Raw genomic sequence first — 18,016 nt, 5'->3', positions numbered from 1 at the left:
AATATATGTAAGAATTTATCAACTCTACAAGCAACACTAGACTCTGTTATTATGTTGGGGGATTTTAATACGGTATTAAATATCTCTATGGACCGGAAAGGAAATCACACTACAAACTATCACCCTCAGGCAATTAAGGAAATCATGAATGTCATAGATATATTGGAATTAATGGATACAGTTGAAGTCAGAAGTTTACATACACTTAGGTTGGAATCATTTAAACTCGTTTTTCAACCACTCCACACATTTCTTGTTAACAAACTATAGTTTTGGCAAGTCGGTTAGGACATCTACTTTGTGCATGACACAAGTAATATTTCCAACAATTGTTTACAGACAGATTATTTCACTCATAATTCACTGTATCACAATTCCAGTGGGTCAGACGTTTACATACACTAAGTTGACTGTGCCTTTAAACAGCTTGGAAAATTCCAAAAAATTATGTCACGGCTTTAGAAGCTTCTGTTAGGCTAATTGACATAATTTGAGTCAATTGGAGGTGTACCTGTGGATGTATTTCAAGATGTACCTTTAAATTCAGTGCATTTTTGCTTGACATCGTGGGAAAATCAAAAGAAATCAGCCAAGACCTCAGAAAACAATTGTAGACCTCCACAAGTCTGGTTCATCCTTGGGAACAATTTCCAAACGACTGAAGGTACCACATTCATCTGTACAAACAATAGCACACAAGTATAAACACCATGGGACCACGCAGTCGTCATACCGCTCAGGAAGGAGACGAGTTCTGTCTCCTAGAGATGACCGTACTTTGGTTTAAAAAGTGCTAATCAATCCCAGAACAACACAAAGGACCTTGTGAAGATGCAGGAAGAAACAGGTACAAAAGTATCTATATCCACAGTAAAACGAGTCATATATCGACATAACCTTAAAGGCTGCTCAGCAAGGAAGAAGCCACTGCTCCAAAACCGCCATAAAAAAGCCAGACTACGGTCTGCACATGGGGACAAAAATCTTACTTTTTGGAGAAATGTCCTCTGGTCTGATGAAACAAAAATAGAACTGTTTGGCCATAATGACCATCGTTATGTTTAGAGGGAAAAGGGGGAGGCTTGCAAGCTGAAGAACCCCATCCCAACCATGAAGCACGGGGGTGGCAGCATCATGTTGTGGGGGTGCTTTGCTGCAGGAGGGATTGGTGCACTTCACAAAATAGATGGCATCGTGAGGCAGGAAAATGATGTGGATATATTGAAGCAACATCTCAAGACATCAGTCAGGTAAAAGCTTGGTCGCAAATGGGTCTTCCAAATGGACAATGACCCCAAGCATACTTCCAAAGTTGTGGCAAAATGGCTTAAGGACAACAAAGTCAAGGTACTGGAGTGGCCATCACAAAGCCCTGACCTCAATCCTATAGAAAATTTGTGGGCAGAACTGAAAAAGCGTGTGCTAGCAAGGAGGCCTACAAACCTGACTCAGTTACACCAGCTTTGTCAGGTAGAATCGGCCAATATTCACCCAACTTATTGTGGGAAGCTTGCGGAACGCTACCTGAAACATTTGACCTAAGTTAAACAATTTAATGGTAATGCTACCAAATACTAATTGAGTGTATGTTAACTTCTGACCCACTGGGAATGTGATGAAAGAAATAAAAGCTAAAATAAATCATTCTCTCTACTATTATTCTGACATTTCACATTCTTAAAATAAAGTGGTGATCCTAACTGACCTAAGACAGGGTCTTGTTACTAGAATTAATTGTGAAAAACTGAGTTAAATATATTTGGCTACGGTGTATGTAAACCTCCGACTTCAACGGTATATGGAAGCTTAAATACCCTGACTTAGTGAGATATACGTGGCGGAGGCTTAATCAAGCTGGTTGTCTCAATTACTTTCTGATGTCATTCTCTCTGGCACCAAAAATTTAAAAAGTGTTGCTAGGGGACAGAATGCGGTTGGATCAACACGTATTTGACATATATATTACTCTTACAGAATTTCCACGTGGGCGAGGATATTGGAAATGTAATCATAGCCTACTGGATGATAACTTGTTTAGAACTAGGACAGAATACTTTTTAACTGACTTTTTCCGACATAACATAGGTACAGCAGATCCCCTTATTGTATGGGACACTTTTACATGTGCCTTTAGAGGCTATGCAATTCAGTACTCATCTATAAAACAAAAGATCAAGAGTCCATCTGTACAAAGGATGTTGATGGACTAACAGTACAGTTAGATAGAAATAAAAACTGTACCATAGAGGCATTGTCACGCCCTGACCTTAGAGAGCCTTTTTATTTCTCTATTTGGTTAGGTCGGGGTGTGATTTGGGTTGGCATTCTAGTTTTCCTATTTCTTTGTTTGGCCTGGTATGGTTCCCAATCAGAGGCAGCTGTCTATCGTTGTCTCTGATTGGGGATCATACTTAGGCAGCCTTTTTTTCCCCTTTAGTTGTGGGATCTTGATTTTGTATAGGTGCTGGGTAGCCTGCAGAACTTTACGGTCATTTTGTATTTTGTTGTTTTTCGGTGTTAATTTTAAATAAAGTAAGATGTTCGCCTACCACGCTGCACCTTGGTCTAATTCATCGCACGAACGTAACAGGCACGGAGGAACTTATTCAAGAAATTCTCCAGTGTGTCACACATGATTCACCGAATGATATTTTAAAAGAGGAGGTAAAGTACTTTAGAAATATGTTTTCGTTTCAGTCTCCTCCATCTCCACTAACCAAAGTTAATTGTATGGATTTTTCCCTATTAATAATGTAAAATTAACATCTGTACAGAAAGACTCATGTGAAGGACAAATTACAGAGGAGGAACTTCTTGATGCAATTAAAGCCTTTACGGCTGGGATAACTCCAGGGCTGGATGGCATTCCAGTGGAAGTATACCAAACTTTTTTTTATATACTCAGAGGACCAATTTTAGCATGTTTTAACCACTCCTATATAAATGGTAGATTATCACCCAACAAGAAGGTCTGATTTCATTATTACTGAAACAGGTTCCAAGTGGTATATATAAAATCCAGTCCATTTAAAAAAATTGGAGGCGTCTTACACTTCAGTGTTGTGATAAAAAAAATTGAGCTAAATGCTTGGTGCATAGAATTAAAAGTTTATTGTCAGATATTATTCATCCTAATCAGACAGTTATTTTTTACAGGGACGATACATTGGAGATAATATAAGACAAGTACTGGAAACAATAGAATATTATGAAATATCGGGGACACCAGGCCTGGTTTTCAAAGCTGATTTTGAAAAGGCTTTTGATAAAGTACGACAGGGGTTTATACAGTGGGGCAAAAATCAGTGGTCTTGTATGTCTTCCATTTCCTAATAATTGCTCACACAGTTGATTTCTTCAAACCAAGCTGCTTACCTATTGCAGATTCAGTCTTCCCAGCCTGGTGCAGGTCTACAATTTTGTTTCTGGTGTCCTTTGACAGCTCTTTGGTCTTGGCCATAGTGGAGTTTGGAGTGTGATTGTTTGAGGTTGTGGACAGGTGTCTTTTATACTGATAACAAGTTCAAACAGGTGCCATTAATACAGGTAATGAGTGGAAGACAGAGGAGCCTCTTAAAGAAGAAGTTACAGGTCTGTGAGAGCCAGAAATCTTGCTTGTTTGTAGGTGACCAAATACTTATTTTCCACCATAATTTGCAAATAAATTAATAAAAATCCTACAATGTGATTTTCTGGATTTTTTTTTCTCATTTTGTCTGTCATAGTTGAAGTGTACCTATGATGAAAATTACAGGCTTCTTTCATCTTTTTGAGTGGGAGAACTTGCACAATTGGTGGCTGACTAAATACTTTTTTGCCCCACTGTATATAAATGCCTAGAATATTTACATTTTGGAGAATCTCTTATAAAATTAGTTAAAGTTATGTATAGTAACCCTAGGTGTAAAATAGTAAATAATGGCTACATCTCAGAATTTTTTTTAACTATCAAGAGTAGTAAAACAAGGTTGTCCACTATCGGCATATCTATTTATTATTGCCATCGAAATGTTAGCTGATAAAATTAGATCCAATAATAATATTAAGGGATTAGAAATCCGTGGTTTAAGAACAAAAAGCCTTTGTTGTAATTTCAGTTTGTTGCAATTTCAGTTTAATCTACCTGAAAAGACAGAACAAATAATACCACAAATATTGTGGTTAAACTCAAAAATACTAATTGATTAAAAAAAAAGTACTTTTCAATTAAATATTTAAAAAAGGTATACTTTTTGAAAATTATATCATAAATAGGACTGGTGGAATTATGTCACACATGCAGCTAACACAGACATATGGAAATCTCTGCTCTACCCAAAATTACAACTGACTAATTGCAGCATTGCAACAAAAATGGAAGAGGCAAGTAGAAGGGGGAAAAAGTAAGGAACTTGTCTGTTGGCCCTGGATTAAAGACCATAAATGGTTAAAGAAAATTGTGATAAATAAAAACATATACCAATTTAATTTAGGGACCCAAAAATTGACAGCTGTGCCAAATAAATTGCAAAATATTTGGGAAGAGATTTTCGATGTACCTATTCCATGGCACACGATTTATGAAACAACGACAGATTCAAAACTTCAATGTTTTCAATTTAAATTATTATACAAAATGCTGGCAACCAATAGAATATATATATATATATATATATATATATATATATATATATATATATATATATATATATATATATATGGGGATACAATCTTCCCAGCTCTGCAGATTTTGCTGTGAGGAGGCAGTCATTAGATAATTTATTTTGGTACTGTCCATATGTAGCTCGTTTTTGGTCACAGGTCCAGGAATGGCTGAAGAATTGCAACATTTATCTAGAACTAACGCTGCAGATAGCAATACTGGGTGATTTGAAAAGTCATAGTCAATCAATCAATAATATAATTATTATTTTAGAAAAAATGTTTATCTTTAATTTACAATCAATTTTTACCTGCTTTTTAAATATGATTCTACAACTTGCATCAGTTACCTGATGTGGAATAGAGTTCCATGTAGACATGGCTCTATGTAGTACTGTGCGCCTCCCATAGTCTGTTCTGGACTTGGGGAATGTGAAGAGACCTCTGGTGGCATGTCTTGTGGGGTATGCATGGGTGTCCGAGCTGTGCGCTAGTATTTTAAACGGACAGCTCGGTACATTCAACTACAAAAACTGGTCATGAAGAAGTCAGTCTCTCTTCCACTTTGAACCATGAGAGATTGACATGCACATCAATATTGTTAGCTCTCAGTGTCCTTTTTAGGGCCAGTCCCTCTTTGTGGCACCTGACCACATACTGAACAGTAGTCTCGGGGGACAAAACCAGGGCCTGTAGGACCTGCCAGTGTTGTTAAGAAGGCAGAGCAGCGCTTTATTATGGACAGATATCTCCCCATCTTAGCTACTGTTGTATCAATATGTTTTTTCCATGACCGTTTACAATCCAGGGTTACTCCAAGCAGTTTAGTCACCTTAACTTGCTCAATTTCCACATTATTCATTACGAGATGTAGTTGAGGTTTATGGTTTAGTGAATGATTTGTCCCAAATACAATGCTTTTTAGTTTTGGAAATATTTAGAACTAACTTATTCCTTGCTATCCATTTCGAAACTAACTGCAGCTCTTTGTTAAGTGTTGCAGTCATTTCAGTCGCTGTAGTAGCTGTCGTGTATAGTGTTGAGTCATCCACATACATAGACACACTGGCCTTACTCAAAGCCAGTGGCATGTCGTTAGTAAAGATTGAAAAAAGCAAGGGGACTAAACAGCTACCCTATAATCTTTGGCTACATTGAATGTTCTCTTAGCTACTTCATGTAGCTAACATATTTTGCATCGGCTTGCAGCTGTGGTAGCGTATAAGAAGGCTGAGTATTTTTATCAATCGCTGTTTGACCATCGACAATTTCATGCATCTAAGATGGTTGAAGCGGACGCTGATGTGGATTGTGAATCGAATGGCGGTAGAATCAAGGAGAATTGGAATATTGTCCAAAATAATGGAAAACGGAGCAAAGTAGTGTATAGTCCTCAGAATGACCTTCTGAGGACTACGGTTTATTAATGAGCAGCTGATTGGATTGAAGAATCCATTTGAGATATCCAAACTGGTGGAGAGAGTGCTGGGAAAAGTGAAGGCTGTGAGGATCACGAGAGGCGACTTGTTTAGATCTTTTGTAGTTCTGAGGATCAGAAGGAACGTGTGTTGTGTCTCATCCGATTTGACAAGTTAGATGTGTCGTGTGTGTCTCTTCGGAACAGGGCACCCCTCAAGGGGGTAATATCTGGCGTCTCGTAGGAAGTCAATGTTGAAGAGATGAAAAATATTCCTGGAGTGATTGATGCACGTTGGATGAATCTGGTTGTGAATGATTAAAAAGTGAAGAGTCTATCAGTTCTTTTGTTTTTTGATATGGAGTCTCTCCCTACTCAAGTGCAGTTGGGGTATATAAACTACAGAGTCTAAGCATTTATCCCAAGACCAATGCAGCAAGATCACTGTAAAGGTTTTGGACATGTTTCAAGTGTTTGCAGAAGGGAGATGCCGAGATGTCCAAGTTGTCGAAAGATCATGTCATTAAATCAAATGTATTTATAAAGCCCTTCTTACAACAGCTGATGTTACAAAGTGCTGTACAGAAACCCAACCTAAAACCCCAAACAGCAAGCAATGCAGGTGTAGAAGCACGGTGGCTAGGAAAAACTCCCTAGAAAGGCCAGAACCTAGGAAGAAACCTAGAGAGGAACCAGGCTATGTCATGTATTTTAAAAGTGCTGAAAATGTGACATGTTGCAATTGTAGGAACCCATGAAGTCATGTCTTTGAAATGCCCGACAAGGGTGAAAGAGATTGAGGTAGATATCATTGTGGATGCGGCGGAGTGGTTCCTGGGACTGAAAGATCTCTCGGCGGATGAGTTGCATGGAGTATTGTCACAAGCCGTACCACTCTCTCAGGCCCTAGAGCCTGAGAAGGGAGCTATGGAGATTTAAAAGAAGGAAGAAGTGGGAGTTTAGTTTTGTTTTGTCAATGTACTTTTTTTATTTGGGTGGATTAAGTAACTTTTCCCTATCACGTATGGATTTTTTCCCCCCTTGTTTTTTCAACCCGTCCAGTTGGTGGCGGCAATACACCTTTTTGTGTTGTAGTCTGCCATAAAACCCACAGAAGAAGACGAAGAAGAACATTTTCTTGCTTTGAATTAAAAGATACTGTTGCACAAACAATATGCTGATTTACGTCTACACCATCACTGGTATTATCAGGCTGTATAGCTAATTACGTTTGCTCTGACTCAGTACATTTATTAGCTAGCTAGCAATTAGCATTAGCGGCTAACAAGATTTAGACCCAAACTAGCTGTTTGTAGATGTAAGAAACACAAACTAATAGTGTAATTATAGAATCCTAGTGGACTTATATTAAGAAGCAAAGTAAAAACAGCATCTTGTCATCAATGTTGTTGCATGTGCTGCATTGACCATGCAGACTGAACGCAAGTGTCTCGTGGTTGAGAAACAACAAATGGGCTCCTTGAGTGGGGCTAGGTCTGTGTGGAAAGCGGCATGGAGAGAGATGAGTCAAGTACCTTAGTAAACTATAAAAATGGATGTTACACACGGCACATCACATTTAACAAACCAAACATTCAAATACTGTTATAGAAAGTAAAGTAAAAATTCAAACCGGTCCTTGCATCAATACCAGTATACCGCCCAGTCCTACTGACATAACTTTGTCACTCATTATTATGACGTTTTGCACATTGCAAACATATAACAAACACTTCAGTGGAGAGAGCAGCAGGGTCCACAAAGAAAAGTAGCTGTAAGAAAAGATACTGTCAGACATTACAGCATCATTCACTTTATTGGTCCAGGAGGGGCTGGATTCCTCTCTAATTGAAGTTGTTATGGTCATTGGGATTGTTCTGTTGGTCACATTCATTCAGATCTAGGATGTGTTATTTTAGTGTTCCCTTTATTTTTTTGAGCAGTGTATTTGAAATGATTTCAAATAGTATGTGTGCCAGGGTTGGGCTTAATTCAGAATTTTGGAATTGACTCCCATTCAACCCATGAGTTGAAATTGCAATTGAATTGGCCACTGCACAGGCTGTAGCATTTGAATTAGAGTTTGAGTGACAGGAACAGCGGCGATTTGAGCATGTAAATCTTGGTGGGGCAAAAACAAATTATGCATGTCAGCAAAGCCACAACACTAAACATTACATTAATTGCACTATAACGGTGCCCACAAACTGTTAGGGCCTACATAAAGCTGTCCCAACAGCACTACCAACACCTTACCACTGCTCCACCTGGCTATCAGCAGAGCCTTGTCTGGCAGCGAAACAGTACTGCCTTTAAAAAAACATAGCTGATATGGCTGACTTGTTTAAATAAATGTGGTTTCTACTGACAATTGAAACCACATTTGAAACCACCATTGGGCGGTAGGTAGCCTAGTGGTTAGAGCATTGGGCTAGTAACCAAAAGGTTGCTGGATTGAATCCCAGAGCTGACAAGGTAAACATCTGTTGTTCTGCCCCTGAACAAGGCAGTTAACCTACTCGGTTGTATACTGGTATTGATGCACCTGCTGTTCCCTGGTAGACTGTCATTGTAATTAAGAATTTGTTCTTAACTGACTTGCCTAGTTAAATAAATAAAAAAACATGTAAAATGTGCAAACTATGGCATAAGGGAATGACGAGCGGACAAGAGGCAATCTGTCATTTCTATGAAGACATTAATGAGCGAGCTAGGATGGACGTTGTCAATATAACTATTTGTTCAGCACTTTTTAAATGTACAGCGATCGAAATCAGAACATGGGCCGTTCTTACAGTATTCTCCCTGTACACCAAGTTAGACCCGTAGGATAAATAACGGGCCATATAAGCAGACAATATTCAATGATTACATTTCTCTAAAACAGGCTATAGGCTACAGGTGCACGTGCACCACCAAGTCAGAACAGTAGGGGAAAAGGGACCAAATGATTAATTAGCGTGAGGCACATGGGCAACAGCTTGCTACACCACATACGCTTAGTATTACTTTCTTAGCTACAGTATACATATCTCCCTGGCATATTACATAATTGATGCAGCAGCATACAAGACATTTTTGGACTCACCTTGTGTAAACTCATTGTTGATCTGGTTGTTGAATTTGCGATTACCAACTTCTTGTGTAACGTTTATGTCCAATGGCCGATGTGCACCGATACGTTTTATCTATAATTTCTCTTCATTATTTCTCTTCATATGACAAGAGGTTTTGAAAAGGATTTGCCAGTAGATTGTCGACTTGATTCATGATGCTGACTGCTAGCTAAGATTTTGAATGTATGATGTTGACATGATCAGTCCAATCGAAGCTACTGTACATATAACGTGATTTGACGTAATGTTATCTGTACCCAATGACCTTGAGCCTTCTTGGATGGGCACTTCTAATGTATTCCTATGTCAATACCCAAAGGGCTCGAATTCTCGAGGTCTCCCCTTAGACTTTGCGGTGACGTAGTTTCCCCATGAGTGACAGAACACTGAGCCAATCATGGCGCAACGCTCCGTATTTTCTGCTGGCTTGCCCCACCACCACAGAAGCACTGGCCTGAGCTGCCTTACTTAAGAAAGCAACAAAAAAAAAGACCATGTTTATATGCAGCTTTATTAACTCAGTGATATATATACACTACCGTTCAAAGGTTTGGGGTCACTTAGAAATGTCCTTGTTTTTGAAAGAAAAGCACATTTTTTGTCCATTAAAGGAACATCAAATTGATCAGAAATACAGTGTAGACATTGTTAATGTTGTAAATGACTATTGTAGCTGGAAACAGCAGATTTTTTATGGAATATCTAGGCGTACAGAGGCCCATTATCAGCAACCATCACTCCTGTATTCCAATGGCATTGTGTTAGCTAATCCAAGTTTATAATTTTAAAAGGCTAATTGATCATTAGAAAACCCTTTTGCCATTATGTTAGCACAGCTGAAAACTGTTGTTCTGATTAAAGAAGCAGTAAAACTGGCAATCTTTATACTAGTTGTGTATCTGGAGCATCAGCATTTGTGGGTTCGATTACAGGCTCAAAATGGCTAGAAACAAAGGACTTTCTTCTGAAACGTTTCAGTCTATTCTTGTTCTGAGAAATGAAGGGCATTCCATGCGAGAAATTGCCAAGAAACTGAAGATCTCATACAACGCTGTGTACTACTCCCTTCACAGAACAGCGCAAACTGGCTCTAACAATAGTAGAAAGAGTGGGAGACCCCGGTGCACAACTGAGTAAGGGGACATGAACATTTGTGTGCCTAGTTTGAGAAACAGACACCTCACAAGTCCTCAACTGGCATCTTCATTAAATAGTACCCGCAAAACACCAGTCTCAACATCAACAGTGAAGAGGCGACTCCGGGATGCTGGCCTTCTAGGCAGAGTTGAGAGTTGCAAAGAAAAAGCCAAATCTCAGACTGGCCAATAAAAATAAAAGATTAAGATGGGCAAAAGAACACAAACACTGGACACAAGACCTCTACCTAGAAGGCCAGCATCAATATGTCGCCTGGTATGGAAAAGAGATGAGATGGAAGCGAACATCCGCTCGTGTTAGTCATATTTGCTAAACCGGGTATAATTGAAAATTGAACCAATCTAGTAAAGTATTTTACAGAGATGATTTACTGTCTCATAGGGATCTTTGATACTTTGAAAGAAATGTAACCCGAGGCAATATTCATTAACTGTAAATAATTGAGCGGCTTGGAAAGTGTATCACCAAGGTGAAATTAGCCTCTTATTATTTTATAAAGTTTGTGTTCCTAGGGCTTTCCAGTTAGGATTATAAAAAATGTACAGCCCTCTGACAAATTACTCACTAGAATGATTTGCTATGGGCCTTTAAAACAACCCAATCAGCTCCATATTGTTTCAAATTGATAAATTGTGATGTTGCCCTCTGTCTCGTCTTTGTCTAGTACAGAGGATAGCTTGGTATGTCCTTTATCTCCTGTGCCTTCTATATTTCTAACTACACCCATTATTTTTAACATTTATATTTTAGTAATTAAAGGAGACTCTCTTGTTCATAGAGACCTACAATAAGTGCATTCAAATAATGAGAAGTAACCATATCATACAAACATTGCAAGTAAAACCTTCTTCAAAGGTTCAAAGAAATTGTATTTGAAGAGTTTCTTAAAAATGATTTCCATTTTGGGACCCACTTGGATTGATCCACTTATTCTCCCAATAGGGGGTAATGGAGCTCCTCATTGAGCCAGGCAGGCGACAGGCCGGTAGATAAGTAGCCAGGGCTCACACGCGCCAGCTCTCCTAGGGGAAGCCTCACTGGCAAACAAACACATCTACCCTCTGCCAACGCTGAGTGAATCAGCGTCTTTTTTTCTTCTTTAATTTTTACCTCAGGGAGGATCTCGCAAATGGAGTTTGTTTACATTAGCTAACACCAGGCTATTTTCTTAACCGTTTGCGAACCCATATGAGTTTTATGAAGGTTTCACCTCTCTTTGCCTCGTGTTTTTTTTCTTGTCTCTCGCATTCTCTCTCTCTTTGTATCACCAGAGTACTTTTGCATTGAGTCTCAGCAGTACCAGTGTGGGGGTGGCATCTTCAGTTTCCGGTGATGCAACATAAAAGGCCGCTGAGACTTTATTTAACATTTTATTCACCCACAAACCATGTGACAAACGAGAAATGGGGCAGCTGTCAATGCCTCAATTGGTTATTTTGCAGTGTCCTTTAAGGTGATAGGCCACAGCCACACCACGTTTTGAGGCCCGAGTTTCGGTATGTGTGCCTCGGCTTCACAAATTGTGTTCCAAACTACTTTACAGTAAAGCAGTGTTGTGTTGGTAGATGTGCATAAGTGTGGTGCTCAGAGGTGTGCATACATTATGACACGTGTTGGTCTGTGTTTGTGTGGTGGTTGTGTGTGTGTGATTGTAGGCCTATGTGTGTGTCTGTGAGTGTGTAGTGTTTGTTCTCATGTGTGTTTTTGTGTGTGTGTGTGTGTGTGTGTGTGTGTGTGTGTGTGTGTGTGTGTGTGTGTGTGTGTGTGTGTGTGTGTGTGTGTGTGTGTGTGTGTGTGTGCCTGTGTGTGTGTGTGTGTGTGCCTGTGTGTGTGCCTGTGTGTGTGTGTGTGTGTGCCTGTGAGTGAGGTGTCTGTTCTCATGTGTGAGTTTGTGTGTGTGTGTTTGTGTATGTATGTTTGATTATGTATCCTCTGCTCTCCCCTCTACAGTTCAAAGTGATCCCTCTTTTCCATCATTCATCCTAACCCGTATAGACTGCTCTAGTTTGGTCAGACAGCCACTACTATGAGGCCTGGGAGCTCCATGGCTCTTCCCTAGTCTCCAAAGCCTTGGCTCTGTGTCAGTGTTCAACCCGACTCTTCTGGGAATTGGGGGGGCACCGGGAAGAGGGCTGTAAGGGGGTGGCAGAGGATGTCAGCTCATTAAGCTCCATTCTTTCCCGTGCAGCGTGGCACTGTATGGAACCACTGTTTGAGACCCATGTCATTACCCCTCAGCTCCCCCTGCACGCGTGGGGAGGGAAGGGTGAGAGAGGGGAGTATATTTTGGGGCTTGATATATTCCTTTTGAAAATGCCCTGCTTGTAACGCCGATCTAAAGGGCTTCCCTCTCCTTTCCTCCCCCTCCTTCTGTTCTCTCTCTACCTCCTGTCTCTCTCACCACAGGCCCGGTACGGTGCGGGTGGAAGAGGTGTTCACCTCCTCCACGGTACCCCACCCCCAGGCTCCAACCCAGCTGGGAAAAGACTGCCCACTGCTGGGGTGAGATATGGCTAAGGCCCCCCTAGCCTCCTACCTCTATGCTAAAGCCCCAGAGGGTGTTCCCCAGGGGTTGGTACTGAGCCCCTTGTAGGTTCAGAAGGTTGTTATCCATGAATTAACACTCCCTAGACTCTAGAGTTAGCACATTAGTGGTCCTCTAGCATGCCAACAAGCAAACCCAGAGGCACTTATATGCAGGGCAGGTACACACACCATTTATTTATTTACCATAGAGAACGAGTAGCAGTTTAGCTAATATGCTCTTCTTGTATGTTCTACTTTTGTTGTCTATTATACATTTAATAGGATATCACGGTCATAAACACATGTAGGGCTTTCTCAAAGGATCTTTGTGACGTTTTATACGGCCGGGTAATTTTTATAGGACATCTCACTGGAAGTTGCACTGAGAGTATGTTTATATTGTTCTTGTGCTCCAATTATTTATATTCTAGAGGGTTCCCATTGATAGTAAATATGGAAATCATATTTAAAGCACACACACACTGCTCCGTACTCATCGAGACTCCAAACACTCTAGTAGTCATTGTAACCATCCCTTATGTTTCCCCCGTGGTTGTTCTCGGTTGTTTTCACACGGAACCATGCAGGGAGAAAAGAAGCCTGAGATGTAAATAGACTGATACGCTTCCCTTGCTGGTAATGATTTATTTTTGTCACTGCCAGAACAGTCAAAACTTCAGCTGTGCTTTTTTTCCTCTCTTCTTTCTATTCCTTTTCTCTTTCATACGTTCATATGGTGCAGGGAGGCACGAGAGCAGTAGATCGCATTCAGATAACCAATTATATGCTGGAGAAAAACTAACGTACCCCCCCCTATCTGATGTTGCGGCGAGCAGAGGCAAAGAGCTGGGGTAATGTGACATTCACTCTGCCCTTCATCTCCCCATCGCTGTTTGCCAGATTCAGTTAAAAGTGGGTTCTGCTGTACATCCTCTACCCCGCCAGAGAAACCTCACTGACACATACACACATGCGCGCGCACACACACACACACACACACACACACACGTGTACACGCGCACACAAACATGCACGCACACGTGCACACACACATACACCCACAAACACACACACAAACAAAGAAATGGCAGACACCCGCTCACACTTACACCATCCCCTTCCCCCTCCATGGCTGCACCTTAACGTTACATTAGAATGTGTGTCTGTGGATGGGTGAAGTAGATATACCAATTGTTTGTGTTATGTGTCAGTGTGTGTGTGTGTGTGTGTGTGTGTGTGTGTGTGTGTGTGTGTGTGTGTGGCGTTCAGTGTCTGTGTTCAGTGTTTATCTACCTCTCCACTTGTTACCCTATGCATGCTCATGTTTAGGTTTCTGATAGTTCACAGGTTAGCCCACACTACAGTATATGAGCTAACACAGTTGAACCTAAGGAAGTCCTCTTATCCCCTGTTCATGCTAAGACTAAAGTGGCAGGCTAGTTATATTTTGCTCATTAATTCTAAGTGTTTCCCCCGACACAGGTTAATAGGTGGGCTGTCAGAGGCCATATTGGCTGGATGGGTAAAGACAGATTGGGTGAAACACATTTTCCAGGGGACTCAGGGGGATGTTTTATAAGGGCTCTTTTACTCACGTTCACTTTCTCTCATGTATACACACATCCTTGTTCAGACTGTCAAAGCAACAGACACTCAAGCTCATGAAGAAGCACACACGGATGCATGCACCCTCACACACATAAAAGACTTGCAAACATAGACCAAGAACTCACTGAATATAAACTGTATTTATTATACAGCTATTACATTTCATATCCCCTATTGTGGGCTGTTGAGGCCTTTTGTTATACTATGGCAGTAGTTTTGAATTAGATACTCTTTATGCTTCAATCTTGTCTAGTCCTTGTGTTTTGAACATATTTTTCTCTACTATTGTCTTAACTCCAAACTCTATCCACCAGTATTGTGAAATTATTATTTTTTATAATGGGAGTGAGTTGAAAAGCTTAGAGTTGAAAATGGTCACAGTGGCCAAATCAAATCGGGCAAAAAGAAAAAAACATCTCTCAAAACTGATTCCATCTTTCTTTCAACTATTGACCTGTGAGCGTTGCTTGAATGGGAGATTTTTATCCTATTGTACGCGCTCACAGTGAAAACAAGACCTTATTTAGCGCCACCCCACCCAACCCCATTCCATAGCGCCTTTCTCTTCAATCTCTCTTTCAATCTCTCTATTGTTCAACCTCGGCTGTGTTGTGGTGGTTCGACTGCAACAGCAAGTGGATGGATGACAACCATCTCAGCTGGCTGCCATTTTCTTTTTACATATTTGCAGTGTAAACATGCCTCCATAGTTTGTCATCCTTCTTTTGCTCTTTAAATTATCATTATTTTAGAATGAAAACATTATTTTATGCGTTAGCACTACATTGATGTGTCGACCAAATAATGCTACCAACAGAATATATTCTCTTTGAGTCTCTGTATTTATTGTCATAGAGTTGAATATTGTTGTCTTCAAGTCAGTTTGTTGGAGCATTAGGCCAACCTTGCTTACTGGTAGTAGTTTGATCCTAAGGTTAGTTAAAACAGTTTTTCATTGAAATTGTTGTGGGATTCGGGTATAATGCCACACAGTTTGATACTCGCCCTACTAACTTGTGTTGAGTGCTAATTATAGACAGTCATACACTATATTTTAAAAAGTATTTGGACACCCATTAAAATGAGTGGATTTCGGCTATTTCAGCCACACCTGTTACTGACAGGTGTATATAATCGAGCACACGGCCATGCAATTTCCATAGACAAACATTGGCAGTAGAATGGCCTTACTGAAGAGCTCAGTGACTTTCAACGTGGCACAGTCATAGGATGCCACCTTTTCAACAAGTCAGTTTGTCAAATATCTGCCCTACTAGAGCTGCCCCGGTCAACTGTAATTGCTGTTATTGTCAAGTGGAAACGTCTCGGGGCGACAACGTCTCAGCCGTGAAGTGGAAAGCCACGCAACCTCACAGAACGGGCCTGCCGAGTGCTGAAGAGTGTAGCATGTAAAAATTGTCTGTCTTCGGTTGCAACACAGTTCCAAACTGCCTCTGGAAGCAACGTCATCAACTATTCGTTGGGAGCTTCATGAAATGGGTTTCCATGGCTGAGCAGCCGCACACAAGCCTAAGATCACCAAGCGCAATGCCAAGCGTCGGCTGGAGTGGTGTAATGCTCGCTTCACCATCTGGCAGTCCGACGGATGAATTTGGGTTTGGCAGATGCCAAGAGAACGCTACCTGCCCGAATGTATAGTGCCAACTGTAAAGTTTGGTGAAGGAGGAATAATGGTCTGGGGCTGTTCTTCATGGTTCGGGCTAGGCCCCTCAGCATAAAATGACATTCTAGACGATTCTGTGCTTCCAATTATGTGGCAAGTTTGGGGAAGGCCCTTTCCTGTTTCAGAATGACACTGCCCTAATGACAAAGCTAGGTCCATACAGAAATGGTTTGTCGAGATCGGTGTGGAGGAACTTGACTAGCCTGCACAGAGCCCTGACCTCAACCCCATCGAACACCTTTGGGATGAATTGGAACGCCAACTGCGAGCCAGGCCTAATCTCCCAACATCAGTGCCCGACCTCACTAATGCTCTTGTAGCGGAATGGATGCAAGTCCCAGCAGCAATGTTCCAACGTCTAGGGGAAAGCCTTCTCAGAAGAGTGGAGGCTGTCATAGCAGCAAAGAGGCGACCAACTCCACATACTTTTGGTCATGTAATGTATCTGTAATATAGATCTGTGTACTAGGTATAGAAATAAATATTTGCATGCGCAAATGAATTGTGTGGTAGAGAGGAGAAAACAAAAGGTGGATTTGAGGCACTGTTGGTGGATTTGACCTAGCAGTGCTGGTGCAGCTCTGTCTGTGTAGTTAGGATCAAGCAGTCAGACCCAGGAAGAGGCCCCGTTTCCCCTTATCTAACGACAACAGAGCGTGTGTCGCCATGGCCACGGGCTGCACTCTTTATGGGCTTACGGTATATGGGTGTGTGTCTGTGCATGTGTGTGTGTGTGTGTGTGTGTTCGTGTGTGTGCAATAAACCCTTTTTTATTTATTTATTTATTTTCTTTGTGACAGGTTGGGCCCTCTCAAAATTCAGTCACACATTGTTTCAGGAATTGTTTCAGGTTGAAGCTGGCGAGGACCTTCAGTTAATTGCACAGGAAAAGAAGGGGAGAAGAGGAAGATGGAGGAGTAGAGTGCTCAAACCGACATGCATATTGCATGAGTCCCTCCACCGCACCCCGTTCTTCACAGAATGGCTGAGCAGTGCTTGTTAATTCCGCTCGGTGAGAGAATTATTTTTGGAGAGTTAGTGTACTGTACTGGCAAAAGCTTTTAAAGTCACAAGTATCATACACTTGCTCTTTATAGATTGTCTTATATAAATTGACAAAAAATAAATCACTGTCAAAATATTTTCCTTCTTCCATGGTAAACTGCGACACATTGTAGCCACCAATGTTAATGGTTCCGAGGCCACCTCGCTTGTGATTGAGATTTCAGTAACACATTCAACGTGTCGCCATAACGCCTTCAGTTTCTCAGTCCTTTTTCTGATTGGTGCCTCAAATACAACCCAGTTGAGTGGTCTGATCGATCAGCCTATTTGTTTTCTTATTGCCATTCAGCAGTAGGCCTATGCTGCAAGGTAAAATGTGAAGTCATGTAATGTAGGGCTATGTAAGGTGTTTGTGTTTCACGCTTGGCTAGCCCACCAACAGGAATGGATTCTTTGGTGTCATGGTGGGATAGCAGACCTGGGTTTGAGTACTATTTAAAATCTTCAAATACTTTGAGCGTTTAGTTTAGCCTGATTGGAGTACCAAGGGTTAGCACTTTTGCATCTACTCTATTGGTTCTATTGCGCCAGGCGAGCTCAACCAAATCCAGATCAAGTATATGTAAGGATTGTAAATAAAGTTTTAAGCCAGATCTATGAGATAGTTGTGTTGATATTCAAGAGGAAATTATATAACGTTGAACAATCGCGCAAGCCAAGATGAGAAGACAGCAACATTGTGTTCGACCATTACATCTCTGTAAATATTACATGTATAAGCTAGTTAACATTACTTCCACCTCTGAGTTCATTATTTTTCAAGCTCCACGCTCATCGATGATGGCAAGGCCTGACCTAGTT

General features: G+C 40.9%; 1 protein-coding gene across 4 annotated transcripts in view; it reads left to right on the top strand.

Moving 5' to 3' along the window:
- LOC110532223 (thymocyte selection-associated high mobility group box protein TOX) overlaps window positions 1-18,016 on the top strand; it is a 132,381-nt gene that overhangs the window by 43,713 nt on the left and 70,652 nt on the right. The window contains exon 2 of one of the 4 annotated variants that reach the window (XM_021615929.2): window positions 12,739-12,834. The exons of the other annotated variants lie outside the window; for them this stretch is intronic. Coding sequence (XP_021471604.1) covers window positions 12,739-12,834 — 96 coding nt within the window. The remainder of the gene's footprint in view (window positions 1-12,738; window positions 12,835-18,016) is intronic. 4 annotated transcript variants of the gene reach the window in all.

The sequence above is a fragment of the Oncorhynchus mykiss genome, chromosome 9 (assembly GCF_013265735.2).
Source record: "Oncorhynchus mykiss isolate Arlee chromosome 9, USDA_OmykA_1.1, whole genome shotgun sequence".
NCBI lineage: Eukaryota > Metazoa > Chordata > Actinopteri > Salmoniformes > Salmonidae > Oncorhynchus > Oncorhynchus mykiss.
This window is presented reverse-complemented; position numbering and strand designations above follow the sequence as displayed.